Genomic DNA, 22,894 nt, shown 5'->3' on the forward strand with positions numbered 1-22,894 from the left:
ACTCTAGGTCTACTGGATTGCACACACATATGCAAAACACCGACCACAAACTGTACTGTCTTAGCCACTTAGTTGTTTCACTCCTTACTTTCTGTACTTGACAAAACGAGATCAGAAAGCTATGCAGCTTCTCTGACTGAAGAGGAAAGGCCGGGACAGGATTTCTAGAGTCCCATCCAGCTCTGTAAGTGGAAAGATTAAGATTAGGACCTTGTGGCTGAAAGAACAGAGTTGAGGAATACTCAGGATTCAGTCCTGTCCTAAGGGAATAATCCATTCTTTCTGACAAACTTTGCTCATGGTTTTAACAGATAATGAACTCATCGGTCCAATCCTGTACTCAGCACTTTACAGAATCAAGGTCTTAGGCACAGCAAAGACTTCAGATACACATGGAAGCAAGGCAACATTCGTATTTCCATTTTTTATCTATGGATTATTTTCTTTCTTAAATTCCTTGGGTTTCGGTTTTTTTTCTTCAGGGCAGCTTTTCAAAATACAAACTAGTAAGAGCCTGGAAAAGACAGAATCACCCTAACAGGTGAGGGAAAAAACTCTCAGTGCACTTTTTATTCCATATATGAATTAACTACTGGGAATATTTAAAAAAAAAAAAAAAAAAGATCACCAGCAAGACATTGAACTTTGAAAGTAACACTGAAAGTTTTAAAAACTGCACTTCAGAAAACATTGTCTCAGCAGCATCAGAACATTAGAGGGTTGTCTGATTTCCTTGTTTTCTGTGGCAAATTTCCACTGATGGCAGTAGAGAACTGAGGCAGGGGCTGAAGATGTAAAAGCAAATAAAACTAAAGATTCTTGGTAGCTACTTACCTGCAATGGCTATTCATTCTTCTATGTTTTTGGCTCAGTGCTGTTTTATAATACCCTTGACCCCATCACATAATTTCAAGGACATATAAATTGATTTGCGTATTAGCTCGGTTCCTTTCCTGTATTTGAACCTTATAGTGGATATAAATGACTGTCCTGGTTTCTAAGAAGAAAATTAACTCTATCCCAGCTGAAACCAGGACAATGACAAATAAGCATGCTGTAACATTCGCAGGAGCTGTCGTCCATCAAACTGGTGACTGAACAAAGGCTGCTTTAAGTAACGCATATGAACATGCGAACTGTCTCCAAAACGCATGGTCATATTAAATAAGTCTCTTACATATGTACATACAGACCAGTAACAAAACTCAAATATCAGTCCTACGCTCTTCTGTTTAAGATGGCAGTTTCTAACTGTTGCATATACTGTAGCTGCTCAAAGAGCTGAATAAAGTGAGTGTAGCAGACTTTTTCAGAGAAAAATAGTCATATAAAAAGTTGTAAGTACGGTACAGTGAGAAAGTTCCCAGAGCTCTCACTTCATTTTCTCTTTGGTTGCTAATTAGGATTTGACAAGTTTGAAACCCTGTCCTGTGTCCAGCACTGTGGGAAGAAACCAACTCATTTTCAGTCTTTTCAAGCACCTAAAGCACGCTTTACAGACCCAGAACAGATTGAGACCACAAAACCAGTTTGCCAAATGTACTAATGGATAGGTGATGCGTGGGAAGTACATCATCCAGTGTTTGGCAACATCGCTTCCTGTTGGCAAATGCAAAGTGTAGTCGCTCCAGTGTTTTGACACGCCATACACCGCTTTCACCGTACGTCCGTCGGACCAGCTGATGTTGCTGTCGGGGTTACAGTTGTACTCAACCCATTGCCTGGTGAAGTCACCAAGCCGTGGAGGGTCTGCTTCCTCGATGTCTACAACTCTACCCATTTCTGCTCCTTGCACGGCAACATACTGGTCATTTACTTTTCTTACTTCTTTAACCCAAGGCTGAGAGTTCTCACAGTCTAAAACGATGATGAGTCGAGAACAAAAAGTGCCGTTCTTTTCTCGCCACCACTCCAACAGTGTGTCAAGTCGTAAAGCATCACCCCCTGCCACAAGGAAAAAAAGATTTAATATTAGGATGAACAAACAGAAACCTCTGTAGAATTTGACTGGACAGATATAACAAGTTTTCAACTGATCCTCCCTGTTTGTAGATGTTGCAGATCTCGAGAGGTATTAACTGATTCCACCTGACTTGCTATGGCAGATAAGGCCATTAACTCACCCTTGATTTAAAAAAAAAAAAAAAAAAAAAAAAAGGAATTCCCTAACAGATTGAAAGAAATTACAGCCTATTGAAGAAATCCGGAAATAGCTAAACAAGGAAAAAAAACTGAAATAGAGTTTATTTTGTATTAAATCTTAATAATTTTAAGGAAAAAAAAAGGACTCTTTTTAATATGTTTTTATTAATATTAAAAAGGACTCCTCTTTTAAGGAAAAGAGAGGACTTTGAACACAACACATGCTAACAATTTCGAAGCACAACGGGAAAGCCACCTACAGGCACAACCATTGCTTTGGCTTGAAAAATTCACGTGACCAGAGAGATTCACTCTATAGACACAGTTGTCTTCAGAGCTTCAAGAAAATTAAAACTGGTATGGATTTACAACTCAATGAAACAAAAATCTCACAGGAATTTTTCCACAATATTTATTTCCTATCAGCTCAGAAAACACTTGCAGCTAGAGTGTCCAACTTCTTATGTTCCATCTCGGCTCTTGCTCTAACACGCTTTGAAAGAGCAGATTGTAATTAAACCAAGTTACCTGTAGTGGTGAGTCCTTCTGCTTAAGTGTAATGGATACTGCAGGATCTATGTAGCTCTGAAAAGCAGAATACTTACTCAAGTGCCTAAGGAAAACATCTTGCAAACAAGTGAATAAATCTCCATTTATTCTCCATATATCTCCACTCCATGGAGACTCCATAAGTCTCCATAGTGACTATTAATGTGAAGAACTGATATGCCTAGGTGTTGGCAGGTTGGAGCTACGATACAGATTTACAACAAAAACACTCTAGTTTGAAAATGTCAACTTAAAAAAAAAAAAATGAAGACTTCTAGCAGACAGGTAGAAAACTGTGATTTAAAATAACTGCATTTTAATTCCATAGTGATTTTCATTGTGGAATGTAAGTACATTTAGCAGTGTTTAAAATCTTGTTAGTAGGAATTTAACTGCACAGATGAATCTCAAACAGAATAGCTGCACATTTCAGCACTTACATTTCTAGCTGTAAGGGGTGACAAAAAGGTACTTCAAATTAATAGCTCAGAGTTAAAGCTTTGAGTATGCTATCGCAGTTAAAGTAAAAGCGAAATTACAGGGCTACAACTTCCTCAAAAAAAATGCAAACCTGGAAAATATAGTACCAAAGAAAATCTTAATATACAAACCTACAGTAATGACTTGTCTTGGTACATGATCCCCAAATTGCTGTAGTTATTTACAGTAGAGACTTACATAGAAGCAGTTTCCCTTTTCTAGGTAAGCCTTCTGTGTCAATTAGCAGTAAAAATTTCTTTAGTTGTTCACATTTTAAAGGCTTGTAAATAAACTTTATTTTAGTGTAACTATGCAGGGGTGCAGGTGATTTCAAAACAGTACTGTACAGAACTGCCCACAGAAAACCATCTCATCCTTCATACACACACACAAACACGTGCGCAGCTTCTAACCCTGCTGATCTCAAACACGTGGACTTAGCCAGCGCAAGATGAGGCACCAAGCTGTGTAAGAAATCCATGCGTCTGGCCACATCTGGCTCTCTGGCAGGTCTCGCAGGCAGTTAAGCCGACAGTTTCAGCAACAGAGACAAAGCTTCATTAACCCAGCTCTTGCCTTTGCCTTCACTCAGAGAACATGACCTCCCAGGTCGTTTGACTGCTCATACTTTATGCATGACTAGTTAACAGTTTCTTTTATACACCACTGTGTTACATCTCAGCTTCCAGCAACAGAGAAACATCATTAGTGAACTAATAAATCCAGTAAGCCTCCTTTAAAAGATGTCATTACAAAGCAAAGACTACACTGCTACTGCTGTGCCATATCGCGGCATAAGCCAGCAGTGAGACACTACTTTTTCTATTAGATCCGAATGTTACACTTCATTGTCGCCGTCTCTCTTCATCCTCTCCAGAGGTCGGAGGATGGTACACATTACTGAAGCCGATGACCAAATGTTCCATCTGTCATGAAACGCCACTGTCCAACACATGCAGTACAATTACACAATCAAACAGCCTTCATCTTTTCAGTGTATACTTCAAGTTACATTCAGGAGCAGTGCTATCTGGAAGGAGTATCAGATTACACTCCATGATTTATCTAATATTAATCACAAAAAAGGATGCACGGCATGTGACAGCTGCCTGTTCCTCTCCTTTATGCGACTATACGTATCTCCAAGTAGAAGCTGAAGATGTGCTTGGATAGAGAACTGAGAAGGAGCTTTGTGAGAAAGCTGAACACCACTGCATTTACACACTGTATCTTTCAGCACAGAAACTTTCTTTTTATTTTAACAGTTACCTTGGCCCTTATCCTAAAAGCGAAGACAGAGTTTAATTTAGGCTATGGCTACCTGAACACGTATAGAGAGACCTGAGCTCCCCTGTCACACTCCAGACTGGCCAGATGTAAGCCAGGACTGGCCTGGAAGCTGTCCAATTTTTGCAGCAACATTTGGCTCTATATACGCTAGAAAGCTAACCGTGTCTATGCTGCCGGCTGGAGCACAAGTGGGAGGCAGAGTTTCACTGCCAGCCTGCTCCACACAATGTGTGGACACACTCGGCAACTGCACGAGGTGGCAGCTGCTCTTATGGACAAGACCACCCTATTGTCAGAGAAGTCGTTCAGCCACCCCGGCGTACACTGCGGCACATCACTCACGCTGAGCTCAGAGTACGGCTGTAGCTTTTTTAACTCACTGATACAGATGAAGCCTTTGAGAAAAACTACGCGTTGTTCTTCAGCAGGTGTAACAGTTCAGGCATGGAGTTGCACCAAAATAAGTATACGGCCTCCAGATGAGAACTGACCTGCACCTGAATACCTCAGCACGACCACACGCAAAGCTAATATCCGTCTACGCTGTTCAAGAGCACGCGCCCCTGGAGAGAGACCGCTGACAAACAGCCAGGAGCTCGCAGGCAGAGCGCTACCCAAGAGAATTAATTCTGTCCCAGGAAGAAAAAAAGTTGCAAAATTTCAATGTATTTACTACAAGATTCACTTTTTGCACACAGCAACCTCAGAAGCCCAATTCCATACAGCAGGAGAGCAAGGCTGAACTTACCAATGATTTGAAAACTTCAGTAGGTTTACCAAAGAATACAGTTGAGATAGAACTGCCTGTTATAAAGAGATCAAAAACGGGCCAGGAAAAGGGGAAATGGTGAAGTCTATGCGAAACATAGGACGAGGCATTAAACGAGCCCTTTATATAGGGGTTTGTAGCCTTGAGGCTACACTGTGCCCACAATGACTCCTAAACTCTACAATGTCAGCAAACTGTAGCTGTTTTCATGATACAAGGTTTGCTATATGTTTGAAGACCTGCTTTTCTAGTGTGGATTGTATACCTGCCTCCTATTTCTTTTATTCTATCTTTTACAAAAACCAGAGCATATCTTAAGGACATGCATGCAGTCCTTCATGACAGCCTAGCTGACACAGTGACACAGAACGCTCTGTAATTCACTCAGAAGTAGATATGCTGGCTCTGCCTTGTCCAGGGAATGAGAAGAGATTATGCTTGTTCATTACAGGGAACTAATATTCCTCAAAATACAAGGTAAATTTGTCTTTAGAGCAGAAGGGGGTCATTTCCACTTTACTTTTCTGGAAAAAAAAGTGATCTTTAAAGTTACTTTGTTGAATTGTAAGGGGAATAAGAAATCATGTGCTAAACTTGTAAGCATACACTTGGGGTCAACAATATTTAGACAATTTTGAGAACAACTAAAAGAATAGTTAGCTGCAAAAGGATTTTTATCAAAGTGACTAAATACTAAAAATGACACGGAAGTTCATACAGTAACATACCTGACTTTACATCAAGTTAACTGCATACAAAAGGGGCTTCTGCGTTTCTCCATTCTCTCCACTCGTAGAGGTAGTCACCCTGCAACCTTGCCTGTTTTGACGATTCCTTGTAGCCTCGGAATCTTTTAACAGCCATGCTCTGTATATTACCTTTTCCTTTCTTCCTTTTCTGCCAGCAGCTTGTATGAACCTGTTCTCCAAAGACTGGTGGCTCTTTGCCATTCTGAACTATCAGATAATAAATGTAACCAAAACTTCAAAGTTTTGCAATACAGTATGATTTTTTAAAGAAAGAATTAATTGATTTGGAAAGCTTATCAATACCAAAGCTATTAAAAAAATCCCCCAACCAGTTACCTGCCAGCGCCCATTCACCAGTGCTATGTGAGTGACCACTGTAATATAAAATGTAGGTATCATGTCTGGGTCCATCTGCTGTCCGAAGTTCAAGAAAAGACTTGATCTTGGAGTGAAGGGTATCAAAGGTCAGTCCGCTTGTAGAGTAGTCACAACCATACGTCTCAATCATGTGATATGCAAAAAATCTTTGGATGGCATTAAGCATGCCAGTAGACCTCAGATTTAACTCTTGCACATGCTCAGGTGGAAGAAGAGTTGGTTGGCCATCAGGACTAAAGAGAAGAAAAACAGCTATGATTATGATTTATAATTATTTCATGCTTAGTGGACTTTTAGCAATTGGTGATTTTTTTCCCTGTGCACGTTTTCTCTGCTATGAAGTAGCACTGTTTTAAATTCAAATTGACTTGAAACGTACAGTATTTTGAATTGTTTATAAACTGTATTTGAGTGAGGGACCACAATATCCCCCTCCCTTCTGTCACTTCAAAGCACAGTCCTTACTCAACCCCATGCTATTTCTGCAGCTGAGAGACAGAGGGAGAGAGAGAGGAGCTGCGCAGTGAACACACTAGCAGGCTTCAACAATTTCATTAAGTCCCACTGAGAAAGCACTGCCTTCAGACAGGCACTTTTTCACACAAAACTGGAAAGAAGTGCAGGGACAATGAGTGCTAATCTGCACAAAACATCGTGCAAACTAGTTTCCAATAAGAGACTAAAGAGAAATCCAAGTACACGTTTTGCTCAGGTATTTTGAATTAATTTCTCTCTGTTCCAAACTAGCCTTTATTCACTATGGTACTTACATAAATACAATAATTCTTACTTGTGTGTGCTGTTCAGATGCTGATCTTTCAGCGTAAGAAATGCATTTCAGACAACGGTATTCACAGCTTAGAAAATTAAAGTTCTAAGAAAATTACAAACTAGACCTGGAACAAACCATGTATATATGGGGGGGGGTGTGTATATATATGTGTGTGTGTGTGTGTGTATGTGTATATATATATGAATATGCATATATAACAAAAGAGTCCCTGGGTTCCAAAATGCATTTTATTTGTATTTATATATATATTCTATATAAAAATATAGACTATATAAAAATATATATTAAATATATCTATAAAAAATACACACTTTTTTTTTTTTTTTTTAAGTCTACACAGCTATTCATTAATCATGACAATAAGAGATCTGGTCTTGCAAGGCACCCAGTTAGGGGAGTGCTCTTCAGGATGTATTTTCAGAAAAAGAAATGCATTCATCACTCTTCAGCCAATGTAATAATGGTAATGATAAGGAGCATGACTGCCAGCTGTACCAAACCGGCCTGATTTATGCTCAGTTACAGACATGGAGAGGTTTTGTGGGTGAAAATATGGAGATGGTCTTACTCTACTAATACAAAATATGACTTCTGTTTTTTATATATATGCATGTATGTATGTATTCTTCATGTATTTTGTTTGCAAGTCAGTGTGTAAAGCTACATGGTTTCTTTATTGGTCTAGCTAATTAAATTTTGCACCTCCTCACCTCTCTAGTGCCCTTCATGAAGGCTAACGTTCCACTACTACAGTTATATTGAATACATCATCATTACTGTTTGTCTCGGCAAGTGAAGACCGGGCTCATCATTTAAACAGTCAAGCTTTGTTAATAAGGAAGTTTAGTTCTGTCAGGTCCTAACCAGTTGCTCAAGAGTATCTCATTCACTCAAAAATTAGAGGGAACTGCCAGAGCCAGAATAATATAATACAATGACAGAATTAAATTGTTGCCATGGAAACAAAAATAATTTATTTATATTGAAATGTAAATTTTGAAAATTTATTTTTTTAATCCCTAACAATAATTGACTACATGGGGTTTTTTAAGAGTGCACAGCTGAAGACTGTAGATCAGAAGCTCAGAAAACCTGTTTTTACAGTATTTTACACTATTTATGATACAGTGATCTAAGATGAGCACGCTACCTTCTGTTTCTTTGCCCGTTAATTTTTTCCCTATCCACTGAATCCATTACACATACTCAAGCTGGGCAGTTTTCATAAATTGGGCAGTTCTATTTTTAAGCCTCTCATTTCAACTTACTACTCTGTTTCTCTTGTAACTCAAATAGATAACTTACACAGTCCTTGTTTATCATTTACAAAAAAAAAATGTGTACACACAAGTTTAATTATATGGATAAAGTAGGATTTGCAAATTTAAAGCTTATAAGAAAACCACACAAATGTGCAAATAATAATAGTACAATCCCTCCACCCCCAAGCACTTGTCATATGGTAACATTTATATTGGAAAAAAAACAGCCGTAAATTCACAATACCAATAACTGACATGTAGTCCACTTGCAAATCTAATTTCAATGTCCTTTAAATGTAGACACCATTTCATTTAACAGAATTCAAAATTGTTTTGAACTGATCTGTTTGGTTTATTAAATCTCCTCATGTAAAATATCTGCACTCAGTCAAATGCCCCAATCCTCCTTTGCGTGAGATACGGACTGTGGAATCTGCCTATGCACGATTGATGCGTAAAGCATTCACTGACTTTCTAAAAGCAAATTAAATACATATAAAAAGGCGGAGGCGGAGTTACTCATTCTTTTTGGAAGGTGAGGAAAAGGAAAAATACAAAATCTGCCTATTATTTAAATTTGTATTTAATTATTGAAAAATACAAGCAACAGCACTGCATTGCCTCTACGAGCTAACAGTACACTTACACTACTGTGAAGCTGAAATAACGGTAACTATACCTGCAAAAGTTGGTGGGAATCACAACAGCATACCCGACACACGTTCCTCCCAAGCAGTTTCCCAGCTCATGGAAAAGCCCATGAGCCATGGACTCCAGAGGTAAAACGATGAGAAATGCACTCATGAAGATCCCATTGGTCGGCTAAAAAGAAAATAGAGAGATTTAGGTATTGCTTGAAAAATCCTTCCTGTCTGTTGGTTATGGTTTTATGAATAATTCCCTGTGATCACACATAATTGGGTCCCAAAACATGCAAGTTATTATACGTACTGTATACTTATTTTTCCACATATTACACGGTGAAGTACTCTAAAGACAAATGAAAGGCTTGGGGAAAAGGTGGCTGGTAAGCAGGGATCACTCTTCTGAAAGGAATGCATTTGAAAACACCAGCAGCACAGGACTTAGGTTTAAAAGCCCTGACCATAGCTTAGCTTTACCCACTTAAGCAAAATCAAATGCCACAAAATTATTTATGTGCATAAAATAAGTGTAATATATGTGTAAATATCTGCAGGGTCAGGCCTTAATCAGTAAAGTACAACACAGAATATTATGTACCTAGCATCAGATGATAGCATACTATATTGCATCATTAAAAATATAGATTTAACTATTCTTGCTTTTTAATGCCAAGAGTTTTTAAAATATTCTTTGTGGTATACTATGTATCACACAAAAGCTTACTTCTGAGAACACTTATGAACATTATTGCAATTAAAAAGACAATTCTTTATCAGCTACATAAATATCAGATAAGAAGGGACATCCACTACAGGACTTTGTAGCATTCACACAGCTAATGCCCTACATTGAGCTTTCCTGTTTTCTAGGTAAAAAGCAGTTTTGGAAAAGATTCCACTCACTGACAAATAGATGATTTCTGTAAAAAAAAGACATTTCAAAAGTTAATTCTCAACCGCTAGTACTAGTAAAATAAAAATGGACTTCTGAAACGCCAGCTGTCAGTGACAGGCAGAACAGACACAGATTCGTTTTAATTATGTTAATATGATGTGAATGGGTTTAATGAGGCATTAAATGCTTTAGGAAAGGTAGAAACAGTATTACAATATATAATTAACCAAGAACTTTAATATCCATGGTGCAGTTATTAAATATTAATGTTAGTTATGCAGCAAAGGAAATAAATTCATAGCTACAGATTTCTGTCTTGAGAAGAGTCCTGTGGCCTCTGACCACATCTGTTTTATTCACCCTCTTTGCATAAATCTACAATATTAATGTTTTTTAAAAATCTGGATGTTGCTGTATTGTTTAACACTCAGTGATATGATGTGGACTGGTAGCTCAGCTTAACACACAGACAAAGCTATTAATAATTTGGAAAGTAAATTATACTGAAAAAAATGACACCTAAACCAACTCAGTTCTTGTTGGCACATGGCACTAATTCAACTACCTTCAGTTTTTAAACACATAAATATGACATGACTTAGTCTGAAAGAACAGCTTTACCCATCTAATGTGCTTCCTGCCCTAAGGAAGAATACTGTTTGCTACCTGTCCCGGTTTTAAAAAGTGTCCCATTACACTTCTGATGGAAGGATCTCACCTATGTGTCCTTGAAATGGTGACAGCAATACTTCTAACCACAAATAAACACCAGAATCTGATACTAACTGATAACTGACTGATAGCATTATTAACTGATAGCATTATTCTCAAATAACTGGTAACTGTTAACTGATAGCATTATTCTCAAATTCTAACATCTGAAACCACTATAAAACTACGTCCAGCTCCTACTATACTTTATACAATTCATGACAAATGAAAAGTTTATTTATTCAGCTTCTAGCTCTCAAGGACATGAGGACATGACATCGAGCAGACATCAAATCATGTTACAGAACAACCACGGAGAGCTTCCCTTTACACACAGCCCTGCACACCTTATCACAAAAGTGCAACTAATATTCTTACTGACTTCCTAACATTCGAGCTACAAAACTGGTTCGGATATAACCAGTTCATCAACAGGTGATAATGCTAGTGCTAATACTGCAATCCATTTCATGTGGTATAACGTAATTTGATGTTTTGGTGCTAATAATTTGAACCTACGAGGAACAATGCGTGCCTGTGAAGCACACATACATTACAGGAGATTCACAATCACTTTCATGTACATCATCTTCCTAGCCATCTCAGGAGATACCTTGCATCCTTCCAGATATAATCCTTTGCCCATCCCAGTCTTGCCTACACTCAGAGGGTCAGGATCAATAAGTGAGCAGATGGAATGTATTTAGGACAAGTGCAGAGAAGCATTCACATAGCGATTCTCAAGTTTTGTGTCAGAGAATAAGGATTTTCAGAATAACTTCCCCAAAATCCATACAATTACTTGAAATCACCAGAAGACAGGAAAGCTTAAAACACTGCAACAATTACGGTGCAACCTCAACTTGTTTTGTTGTCAATAAGGAGAAAAAATCCTGTAATTAAGACATTATCATTTTTGTTTCAAATGTATCAGCAGAAAGTGCTAATTTTTGTTGCTCGGTTTCCCAAATGCACTCTGAAAATGAAAAGGACTGGGAGCAGCAGCAATAAAAACTTACAAAGATTTGGTTAGTTTTCGTTCTATAGAAACCTTGTAAAATATAAGACTTTGATGAAATAGTGGCGCTCTCTAGCTAAGTTACTTTCATGATTTGGAGACTGACTTTTGCAATTGTAGATACCAGAAGGATAATTTGCTTTAAGTTACAAAAAAAGGAAGACTTAGATTCTGCAGAAATTGAAGGGCTTGTCTGGAAAAGCTTCCTATTCATGATCAGTTAGTTAGAGGATTTTCTAAACTTTGGAAAGACTGAACGCGTGGACCAGGAAGTATTATAATGCATTTTTATGACAAATTCAGCTTTTCCATCATAAATATTACTTTTCCTGGATCATCTTAGAGCAAACTGCTCTTGCATTGCATTAGTGTTTTGATCACAGTGAACATATTACAAAATAAAAAACACATTTGCCCATAAAAACTACAGCTATCACAATATCCTAAAGAATACTATATTATTACTTTATATGAATTTTATTGTAGAAGTTCTTACAACATGCCATGTTGTTCTAAACACTCCCTGCATTTCCCTAATCCCCTAAAACACATGCAAGTTATTAAGCTTACAGAGTGTTCTACAATAACACAACTTGAGATCATCACAAAGATTAATAGTTTTCATCAAACTTCTGATTGAGTCTGACTTCTGAAAAAATATTTACATTTAATTGTTGAAAGTACTCCTACTAACATGAAGATACTGGCAAGAAAATTCACAAGTACTTGTGAGATAAGGATCCTGTATAGAAACTGTAGGGATCATCTCAGCGATCCATCTTGCTCTGTATCCTGCTTTGAGTTTGTACCAAGTATTAATAAGGAATAGGAAATACGGTCTATAGTGTTATGAATCAACTCAGCTCCATCTGAACTTTCAACTTTGTCTTCATTTAGGGGCCATCTTATGATATGGAGTAGGAAAGTATTGTTAGTATGGATATTTTACATGTATAGACATCTATCTGATGTAAAGATGCTGGCACTTGCTGTCAGCACTTTTTCCACAGTTTTGATTTAGAATAAATACATCACTAACAAATATAAGAATGATTAAGGATGTTTAGAGCAGCTCTATAGTAAGATAATAAAATATTTTAATTCAGCACTGCAAAAAATGACTGGTGGCATTTTAAAATATCTAAACTGAAAGAACTTGAAATAGTAAAAAATAATGTCTAATTAGAGTGGTAATTACAGTAAATCTGAAGACAGGTCCCTCTTTTAAGATAACAGCTAAGATGCCAGGTGGAAACTGTCAGTGCTTTACTAAATCCAAAAGATTTGATGACTGGTCCTTAATGGAGCAGATGGCCATGGATGCATAGGCGGAGCCAGAAAGGGATTTTGTTCTTTCATCTGTTCAACCCATTTTCATTCTGTTTTCGACTGCACTGGCAATCTCAGCCTGCAGTACATCCCTGTACTCTTAAGTGCCCACTCATTCCAGATAAACTGCTCAAAAAGCAAACAGAAGACAGGGACCATCTCGGCAATCCCACTGAAAACATGGGAAGCCATTTTATCTCTTTGTCTTTGGGGTTTTTTGCCTTTGTCTGTCTTCTTCTAAATGAATATTTAGGAAATAAACAGTGTGTTCTCATTTCAAATAATGTACAAAAGGTAAAAAAAAAATAATTCTTGCCTCTGATGACTGAAATGACAGACAATAAAAGATGGGTGAGATTCACTACTAGTATTATCTTTCCACTTTCTTTAGCTTTTCAAGCAACACTTATGGTTAAGTGTAACTGTTAAAACACCAGAAGAATTTAGAGGTATTTTACAGTCAAGATATATAATTTCATATTCATGGATAGGACAACTCCAGTCCCAAGGAGTAAACCACCGTTGGAAGTGGAACAATTCTGGAACTGTATTTAACAATGGAGCATTACTGACATGTGACTGAGAAAAATAATGAGGAGGAAGGGAAAAGAAAAAAAAAAAAAAGAAACTTGAGCTTAAATTGGAAGCCAGTTACAAAGACCTACAGAACAGCCCTTCTGATTAAAATAGAAACAAATTCCTAAACAGATGTCAACTAAGATGATCACAGAATCATCGAACGGTTGAGGCTGGAAGGGACCTCTGGAAACCGTCTGGTCCAGCCTCCCGCTCAAGCAGGGCCACCTAGAGCAGGCTGCCCAGGATTATATGTAACAGATCAACAACTAAGGAGGCTTACAAAGATGTCTGTGTATTTACAAGCAAAAATTCTGCCCTGCTTTCCATTATCCAAGCTGAATAATATTTACCTGTTTTTATATATCCATACACACACACACACGTAAATATAAAGTAAAAAGTTCTGCTTAGGTACTCTGCAGTGATTCTGCAAAAACAAAGTATACACTCCATGATGGAGAAGGCTCAGGAGAAAAAGGACAACATGATAACTAATCTATGAATACTTGATGGATAGCTTATTCCAAATGAAAACAAGACATGTATATTACAGGTAAAAAGAAGCTTAAAGACAAAATTTTTAAAGTTACAATATAGATCAACTACCAGAGGAAACTGCCTTATAAAAAATTATTGAATGAAAGAACAGTCTCTAGAGAACAATAAATAATCCATTACTTTTGACTATTAGAACAGCCCTGCAAAAATCTAGAAAACAGTTTGCAGAAAATAGTTATGTTCACTGGCAGACAGATTTAATGTGTTATGTTTCCCATCCCTGACTCCTGTTCTAACCATGGGAAAGCCTGTGCTTTAGGCAATGTGTATTTGTCCCAGCAAAACCAGAAATGGTTGTCAATTTAAAAGCATAATAAATGGATTTCTGATTTTAATATAAAAATTTGAATTCTGAAATTAATGACATTTTGACAGCAAGGTTAACACATAAATCAGATTCTTTAGACTAACAATGAATACTTTCTTTCTCTTGTCACCAGAGATCCCCTTCATGACCTAGGGCCTCTGGAAGTGGTGGTGACAGCAGCAAGGTGTGCGGCCACTGTGGATGTGAGCAGGCAACCTGACATAGCCCCCGGGACAGATCTGGAGAGGTAGGGAGCCAAGGAGGGCTGAGCACCTACCGCAGAGAGGAAGATGGGCAGCAAAAATAAGCAGGATAGCGGGTGAGTTTGAGAAGAAATCATGAGCAGTGAGCAAGGGAGATTCAGGATCCAGCTTAAGAGATGACAAAACAGTAAGGAAAGAGGGAATAAAGGTATTACAACAGAAACTGAACAGACGAGTCTATAAAGAAATAGCAAGGCACAGATATGCAAGTCAAATCGGCAAGGAGGGGAAAAACTGTCAGTGAGGAAAAGAAAGGGGGGAACTAAAGATGACCAGACAGACAGAGAGGAAAAAAAAGCAGGCGTGGCATAGCTATTTGAGAAAATACGGAGAGAGGCCAGAGGATGCAGCAGGGCCTCCAGGGGAAAAAAGAAAAAAAAATTTAAGTGGACAAGCAAAGCCTAAGGAGGACTGGGTTAAAAATACAAGTCAGGAAGAAAAGCAGGGGAAAATGAAGGAGAAAGACTGGCTATGATTTGCATTCAAAAAAGTTATTTAATCTGTGATGTTAACAAAAGTATGTGCAAGTAAATATAGATGTTACTTAGAAAATTTCTTACTATTCAGAAAATAATCTTGTGTTTAGAGAAGTTAAAAAAAGTCACCATCTTCAATTTTATTAAGGCATTCTAAATTGAGCTTTCAAGAAACACCAGGCAATCACACCACAATAAAGACTAGAAAATCACTAACTCTCCCCAAAACAAGAAAATACTCATACATACAATAAACTAACTTTTCTTCCCTGAATAATTTGAGTTCAATAGTACTGTCCATTTCAGTGCAAGTACTCAAGCATATCATGAATGCTATTATTTTACTAACCCATAAAATTCACTAAAAACAAGAATAATGTACTGAAAGTACTTCATTCCATTACTCTACCTGTCTCTGACATAGTTCATTTTTCTCTTGGTAATATTAAATACAGGTCTTCCAGGGATAATAATTCTCTTTGGCCAGTAATTCAGAAAACCTGTAGTTACCTTGGCATAGAGCACTTAACAAAATCTGATTTTAAGTTTCTGAGAAAGAGAGTCCCCCAAATCTTTCCAAGATCTTTGCCTGCAAATTCCAAGACCTTCATCTGCAAATTTTTCATAATTTTACTGGTTTCTGAAAGAAGTAATGCCTGAGTCACCTGCATGACTTCTGCTGGATCTTGTCCCATCCAAGGGCCTAATTAGGGACAGGCACGTGAGTAATTGCTGAAATGAGTAAGCTGGAGTTAAAGAGTCTATTGATCTGACTGAAATTACTCACACAAATGTAAAGGCAGGTGCAGAACACTTTCTGCAGATTTTGCAAAGACCATGTCAATGTATTTCTACTGACAAGGCAAGGTGTCTTTCCTCTCCAGCTAAAGCAGGGATTATTCTCAGAAGCAGACCATGTCCCAGCTGAAACATGCCCCACTGAAAAGCTGTTACTGAATTTTTGAATGCAACCAGCTTTAACAAATTACTTTTACACTTCTTGTGCTTCCTGAGCTCATCCTCCAGCTGCAGACAGACCTGACAATTCTGTTCCTCACATTCAAAGCTTGATCTGTCTGAGAGAGATTCTGCTTTCAGGAGCCACAGTTCTTCCCAAGCACATACCGAAGCACCAGGAACAGAGACTTGCAATCCTTGGCTTATTACAAGGGCTAAGGCTCCCCTTAAAGAAAGGTCCTTGGCTAACAGGACTTCCAGCCTCAACAGTTCTGCATGAGTCAGAAAACCACTGTGTCCGCAACAGTGAGTTAATTGACCGCACTTTAAAAGCCTTTTCACGAAAGGAGATTTGGTGTTTTTCTGGCGATTTTAATCAAATAGGATACTTCTAGCCGCCAATTAGCAGATAACTGTCTCTTTAGGTCTTGACCTTTCATACACTTGAGATTTATATGATGCACAGATATTACAGTTATTAAAAACATTAAAAGGGCATATATAATGTGCCTGTAACAAAGTTTTCCATGAAACAGAACCCCTCCCCTCCATCACCCCATTTCTGGCTGTAACCTAACACACACAGCTGAGCTAGATTTTTTTATATGCTATGGCTAAGTATTTATAGCTGACTGTTAGGAAGTACCTTTCCAAGGCTCAGGTTTTTAGCCAATTCTATTCATTATATAGGAGGTCATATTGCAGACCACGAAGGGATTTCAAGCCACCTCTCTTATCAAATGCAGGATCATTAAACAAGCTTTCAGTACATCTTCAGAGTGAGGAAAGGTATAAATAAAAAATGCTTCACCTTCCAGGTGATACTTAACAGATTTCAAATATAAGTAGCACTTACTAAAACAACTACATAAATCCCAAACTGAAGTTGCAAAGACTGAAAACTGTTAATCTTACACATACAAAAACCGTTTTAAACAATTTTAAAAAGAGCAAACACATTGTCAGGAACTGGTGACTGAGGAATACTTTGCATTCCTAAGAGAATGTAAGGAAAAAATATGTTGAAAATTTAAGTAAAAAAATTTTCTATAATATAAGAATGTCAGAGTGGCTGTATTAGGGTGCACCAAAGGTCCATCTAGAAAAAAGTCTGGTCTCCAAAGAGGCCAAATGGATGCCTACGAAAGACTGTAAGGACAGACCAAGCACATATGTTTCCTGAGTACTCCAACCACTGGTGGCTCAAGGACTTCCTGAGCCAGACATGGTTTCCATATAGTACATAAACCTCAGTGAATCTGTTTCCATGAACTTGTCCAGCTTCCTCCTGAGCCTCTGCAACCGCGTGGCATGCACAGCATGCCATGATACACAGCCCCAGAGCTAAGTCAGCGCTGCACGAGGAACTATTCCCGCCTGTCTAGCTCCAACCTGCTTCTTGCCAACTTGATTCTCCTCAACTTTTGCACTGAAACTGATCATTTGTTGTCTCTTACTGTTTACCTTCTCCCATATCACACATATTTTATATGTTCATCATATTCTCACTTAGTTTTCTCTTTTGCTGACTGAAGCATCCTTGTTTATTCACTCCCTCCATGCAAACTGTTTCACGTCTATAATGAATTTCGTCGCTCTTCTCTGAACCTTTGCTTTTTTCTTACCTATAGGATGGCAAGTAAAAATTGCACAGTCATTCAAAATATGGAAGCTACGGATTTATACAGTGGCATAATGACACCTCCAGTTCTTTCCTAATAATTCCCAATATTTAATTTGCTTTTTTGACCACTAATAAACATTAAGCTGATGTTTTCATGGAAAGGCATCTAACACAGCCCTAAGATCTCTTTCTACCAGATACTGGTGTCACTAGCTTTTTTCTGCAGCAAAGTTTCCTTAACAAAACAAAACCAAACAAAACCCTGAAATCCCAACCCACTAAGTATTTCGCAATAACTATTACTTTTTAAAGAGGAAAGGCAGAGAGTGATCTCTAGCAGCCTGATTTGTCTCTTTAACTGTTACAATACCTATAAATCACCATAAGGAAAGTACATATTCACTGGAGAAGCTTGTTTGCTGAATCACTGTTGAGCTTGTTAGACCTCCTGAAACAGCAGACTCGAAAATCCAGCAAAGGATTCTAACGTAGAGTCTTTAGGCCTTGAATTCCCCCTACAAAGAAGAAAAAACACTAGTCTCCTTAAATATCTAGAAAAAAACAAATGCCCTGCAAGAAGGTAAATTGTGTGCTTATGCATAATTGCTTTCTTACTTCTAATTATTTTGAAACTTGACACTATCCAGAAAAATACAGAAAAGGCCACAGCTTCCCGCAATCACTATAATAAATGATACATTCATCTATTAAATTATGTTCTGGCCAGGTCTGATAAAGTATTTCATTTTCTGACAACAGATGACATAGACACAGTGATCTGCAAGGTAAATATCACAACATCTTCTGAAGTAGAAATGCTTTTAGTTGGAGACAACTGCATTCATAATCTTAAGCTAATTCATTACTATAAACACATGATGAAAGAAATATAAATATAGTAAAAGAAATGTAAATGTAATTATCTACTAAAAATAACTTATTATAATAAAAAACTGGATTTCCTGACAAGTGAAAGTATTTGGTCTGATGCCTTTCACTTTTGCCACTACAATTACTCCTTTTCCCACTGAACAGGCAAATACACAACCTATCAGACAGAGGTGATGAGCAACAGCTTATCTTATTTACACACAGGATGTTAGAAACTGAAATTAGCCAATAACAAATACTAAGATTTTAGCCGCATCTCCAGTTTGCCTCTTGTGAACGGTCCTGCACAAGTCATTCCACAGCACAACCACACTTCTTCAGAATTAGAGAGGACTGAAAATTATCAGACATGTAACAGTTGCAGTTATTTTGGGGCAGAGGACAGAGACAGAAAAAAATTACAATGCATTATCAATCAATGTGAAGAGAAAAAAGTAACAAGATGGGTATGAATCCAATCCTCCTCGCTTACGCACACAGCTTGCAGTAACGAAGCAGTTCTAAAAGAAGCGCCTGTGTGCTTTAAACAGATGGCAGGGGGAGAGGGAGCCCTTCTCCTGAAGGGCTACAGCAGGAGATCCTGTCCAAGTCTGGTGGTTAACTCCCTGCAGACAGGCTCTGGGTGCCACCAAAAGAAACTGCCTCTCTCCAGTGACTATCTGGACAACTTACGCACTTGATTTGTTCTGACTGCTTTGTCAGGTATAACTAGGTGGAGTGACTCCATCCAAGTAATTTTAAAACTACGTAATTATTAACTAATGTGTCTCAGGATGTTAAAGGAGGAGGGCAAGGATAGAGAAATTAATAAGTCTATCTGATAGAGATGGTAAAAAATTGCTTTTACTGAAAAACAGTCATCTAGCATATAAAAATTAAAGACTAGCATTTTGCTAAAATCACACAATTCTCAAGAAGAAAAAGTATGGAAGTTAGCAATATTAGCATGCTGATATTCTATCTTTATTGTTTCTGGCTCCCAAACTACTTTCCCATTTCTTTTGGTGTATGAGCACCTTCACTTTCTGTACATACATTCTGGGGATTTTTCTTCTCTACTTCTTTTTGGTTCTATTTCTTCGTTTTGTCCTTTCTGCAAGCCCACACACTATAGCTATGCATGCTGATACTTTTCCAAAGAAAGAGCAAAACTACCCAGCCATCCTCCCAGGCTTGTCTGTTAATCTCTAATGCTCTTCATGCAAAAAAAAAAAACAACTCAACAAAAAACCCCCCTAAACCAAAAAAACACAAACCAAAAAGCAAACCAAACAAAAAAAACAACACACAAAACCTCACAAAATAATTGTCAATTTCCTTTTCCACCACTTTCTTTTAACACCTTTTATCCACGAGGTTATTTAATCTAAGAAAATCTGCAGGAATGGGCAGCAAATTGTTTTGGAAACACTATACAGACATTTCTGTAAACTGGATCTGCCATAAATAATACATAATTTTTATATATTATTATTATATATATAAGTCATTTAAGAGATGCATGGGTACAAAAATGATTGTTGTCTTGTGTTAGATCAACTTAAAAAAGAAAATAGACATCAAACACCCTGCTGCAACTGTGACAACGCACAACATACTTTAACTTGGGCACAGAACAAACATTTTTAGAGAAATGTATGTTTTCTGCTAAAGAAAAGACAACGTCCTTAATTCAGAAATGGAAAGAAAAGTCAAGGAACGCTGTGTGATTTTAAGAACTGGTCTCTTCAGAGGACATATCCTGTGGTGCATAACCAGATTTGAAAATAAGACACTTAGAGCACATGCTATACCAACAATTTACCAGTTTATCAGCTGATCTGTAACTCCACATTAATGGTTAAATGCAAAGCAAAATTATTGAAAAATACATCCCTAAAACATGAATTTGCCTTGATTCAATTAAAAAGTCCATCAGAAAAGCCCTCAATATAGTGAGCATTAGTAGGGTTCAATACCGTGATTGACTTTGAAAACAAATTTTATGGCACAATGAATTCAAAATCAAAATAATTTCATAAGCAGGTAAACTAAAATACTTTGCACACTTCTTTTGCTCTGGAAGCATTAACTCTTCCCATTCTGCCAACATAAGGAGGCTGGTGAGTTCCAGTTGCCTTAACAGGTCACAGTCAAGGCAGCACAAAGTTAAATCTGAAGCGCATGCTGGTGAAACCAAGGGTTCCAACTTTGGATTGCTGAGCCACAGCACACCATCAAATGTCACAGGAATTTTAAGGAGCCAACAATTCTCAGGAGCATTCTCAAGAAGGAGATCAAGATAAAGAGATTATTATTTACCTGCCAAGAAACGGCCCCCAAAACAGCAGTCGCGACAAGGCTGAAAAATACTAGCTGTTCCGAAATTAAACAGAAGTGACGCATTCCTTTAGATGCCATAACTCTGTCAAGGCTGTTGTCTTCTGCACGGTGGGTATAATATACCTTGTGACAGTCATTTAGTTTTGTGTGAAATCCCCAAAGAGTTATAAAAAAAATCACATGACAGATCATCCAGAAAATTCCAAAAATAGAAAAACCAGGTATCACAAAATACCAGAGATCCAAATCACGTAATTTAAAGGCTGCAAGAATGAAAAAGATTAGTTCAATGACTCCAACTGAGATGACAGAAAGCCTTCTGCAAATTTTACCACGGTACAAGTAGGGCTTCCATCGTTCAGTAACTGAAAGTCCGCTGAAGTAAACGTCGAGAAGGGGATCTGAAATCATGCAGCTGAAGAAACATGCCAAGGCAAAAGGGTTTGTGGGGATTTTCAGTGATGGGAAAAAGAGTAAGGATGCAATGGCTCCAAAAATTGCCAAATTTGGAATTGCCAAAAAAGACTTCATACGTAAGTCAATAATCAACATGGCCAAAGCCATGACCAACAGAATAATACTCACAGATTTTTCTACCAGCATAGTTGTGCTGGCAATTGCAAATCCAACTAGCTCCAAAAATTCAACTGTTGTCAGCAGAGTCGGTCGATGATGGATACAACCACAAATCCTCTCAACCAAAGCACATAATATCCTTAAAACAATGGCGGAGAGGAGCAAATATTTAGTAGCTTCTTCTTTCACGTCCGTTTGGAAGGCAGAATTATTAAGAAAACAGAGAAGGCCAAGCAAAAAACCAAACCAAAGATTGGAGAGACTCAAACTTGCTGTTTCCATTGAAAAATAGTAGTACAATATGCTGGCAATTCCAAGAACAAAGAGCCCCAGAATAAATATTACCAAAATCAGTGCATCTGCAGTTTTTTCCCATCTGACATAAAGGCCCATGCAAATGGCAACCAGTAGGTTGATTCTGGCAAGATAGCCAAGGTATCTGACTGATGAGTGCATGTTCACTTCTCTGTTTGCTTCTTCTAGCCTTGTCATTGCTGCATAGAGACAATGACTAACACAGTAACGCAGTGACCTACACATGTAAACCGCAGTTAGGGGGTTTTACCCACTTAACTGAAAGTAAATATTGGGGTTTCATCCAACAAACACAATGCAATCGCCGCCTTCTGTAATATCATTTCAGTAACAGTGGTCCAGAATCACTGAAGTCCTGGAAGAAGAATTGAAAAAGTTTTAGTGGCAAATAATTCCTTTTAATCATATACAGCGTAAACATGACACATCCCTTCTCATCAAAGAGTTTAACGTCTAAATTAAAAAACACATAATAAAGACCAAGTAAGTGTGTTGTTAAAGGTCATTCAAATTGGGGTCATTATTAAAACTAATATAAAATGGGTTCTGCATAAATCATATTTCATAATTTGAATGAAAGGAAAAGGTAAACCAAACCTGGCCTGTGCAGTTTTTCCATAAACCCCATCCATTAGGTATCTATATTAGATATCTATGGGTATCCAAAATACTGCTATGATAGCCATTACCTTCTAAAATAGTTTAATATTGTTTTAAAACATTGTTTTGCTTCACCATTACATTTGGTAGGTTCTCACTTTATAATAAACCTTTTCAGTATGCTTTGCAAGACTTTCTTTTAGTAGTCAAATAGCTACAGGATTTACAAAAAGAACTTAATAATCAGTTAATGAGCTTAACACACAGTAGATAATGAAAAAGGATATTATCATTATCTCCATTTCACAGAGGGGGAGTTCACACACAGATGTATCAACTGATCTGGCAACATTTTCAGAGACTTTTCTTAATGTAAAATCAAAGCCTTCATTTTGACCTCTCCAAGCCACTTTTTTC

At 37.6% G+C, this 22,894-nt stretch overlaps 2 protein-coding genes across 2 annotated transcripts in view; both read right to left on the minus strand.

The window, feature by feature from the left end:
- BMT2 (base methyltransferase of 25S rRNA 2 homolog) overlaps window positions 1-22,894 on the minus strand; it is a 245,468-nt gene that overhangs the window by 178,179 nt on the left and 44,395 nt on the right. The gene's annotated exons all lie outside the window — the stretch shown is intronic.
- Window positions 543-22,161, minus strand: TMEM168 (transmembrane protein 168). The gene is made up of 4 exons (XM_050899983.1): window positions 20,966-22,161; window positions 9,092-9,234; window positions 6,316-6,590; window positions 543-1,944 (listed from the first exon to the last, which is right to left on the minus strand). The coding sequence occupies exons 1-4, from the start codon at window positions 22,100-22,102 to the stop codon at window positions 1,400-1,402; spliced, it is 2,100 nt and encodes a 699-aa protein (XP_050755940.1). The 5' UTR covers window positions 22,103-22,161; the 3' UTR covers window positions 543-1,399.

This window comes from Gymnogyps californianus, chromosome 1, assembly GCF_018139145.2.
Source record: "Gymnogyps californianus isolate 813 chromosome 1, ASM1813914v2, whole genome shotgun sequence".
Classification (NCBI taxonomy): domain Eukaryota; kingdom Metazoa; phylum Chordata; class Aves; order Accipitriformes; family Cathartidae; genus Gymnogyps; species Gymnogyps californianus.

Coding starts and splice junctions, on each gene's coding strand:
- TMEM168 (XM_050899983.1), bottom strand. CDS start 22,102: ATGTGTAGGTCACTGCGTTACTGTGTTAGTCATTGTCTCTATGCAGCA. Junction 9,235..20,965: donor TGGGGGCCGTTTCTTGGCAG/GTAAATAATAAT, acceptor TTTTCTTTTTAG/CCGACCAATGGGATCTTCAT. Junction 6,591..9,091: donor ATTCCCACCAACTTTTGCAG/GTATAGTTACCG, acceptor TCTTCTCTTTAG/TCCTGATGGCCAACCAACTC.